The 776-nt window shown below is 34.8% G+C and overlaps 1 protein-coding gene across 1 annotated transcript in view; it reads left to right on the top strand.

Moving 5' to 3' along the window:
• NAEGRDRAFT_68122 (uncharacterized protein) overlaps positions 1–237 on the top strand; it is a gene marked incomplete at both ends in the record, with an annotated part of 8,025 nt that extends 7,788 nt beyond the window's left edge. The window contains one exon of the mRNA XM_002676544.1: positions 179–237. Within this exon, the coding sequence (XP_002676590.1) occupies positions 179–237 (59 nt within the window). The remainder of the gene's footprint in view (positions 1–178) is intronic.
• Positions 238–776: the final 539 nt, after the last annotated feature.

Here is a 776-nt window from a genome sequence, read left to right as displayed (position 1 = left end):
GTTATCATTGATATTATAATTGTCTAATCTATTATATGAAATTAACTTATAAAAGTCATTATAATGATGTAATATTATGTTATTATATGATTATATATTCAATTTGGAGTATATTGATATATAATATATTGATTTATAATGAGTATTTATTGAGATAATTAATTAAGATGAATAAAAGTCAAAAAGTTGGGTCTGACCTTTAGGTTGGGTTTGGGTTTGGGTATGGCGAAAACCTAATCACATAAAACGAACGGCTAATATTGGCTATCCAGTTCTTATATATGTATTATTAAATACATTAATATATCTATTCTGTAATACACGTGAAAAAACTCCCCGTAGTTATTGAGATAATCAAAAATGGTCAACTCAAAAATTCATAGTATATCTATTATCTCTGCGACGAGAACGTTCCGGGTTATGATTCACTCAAATATCAATCTATATGAGTTTTGGAAGAAATGATAGAAAATACTAATTTTTTTAATTCGCCGTTCCCGAGATAATTGAGTCCTTGGGTTTGGGTTTGGGTTTGGGTTTGGGTTTGGGTTTGGGTTTGGGTTTGGGTTTGGGTTTGGGTTTGGGTTTGGGTTTGGGTTTGGGTTTGGGTTTGGGTTTGGGTTTGGGTTTGGGTTTGGGTTTGGGTTTGGGTTTGGGTTTGGGTTTGGGTTTGGGTTTGGGTTTGGGTTTGGGTTTGGGTTTGGGTTTGGGTTTGGGTTTGGGTTTGGGTTTGGGTTTGGGTTTGGGTTTGGGTTTGGGTTTGGGTTTGGGTTGGG

This window comes from Naegleria gruberi (assembly GCF_000004985.1).
Source record: "Naegleria gruberi genomic scaffold NAEGRscaffold_27, whole genome shotgun sequence".
NCBI classification, from domain to species: Eukaryota; Heterolobosea; class Eutetramitea; order Acrasida; family Naegleriidae; genus Naegleria; species Naegleria gruberi.
This window is presented reverse-complemented; position numbering and strand designations above follow the sequence as displayed.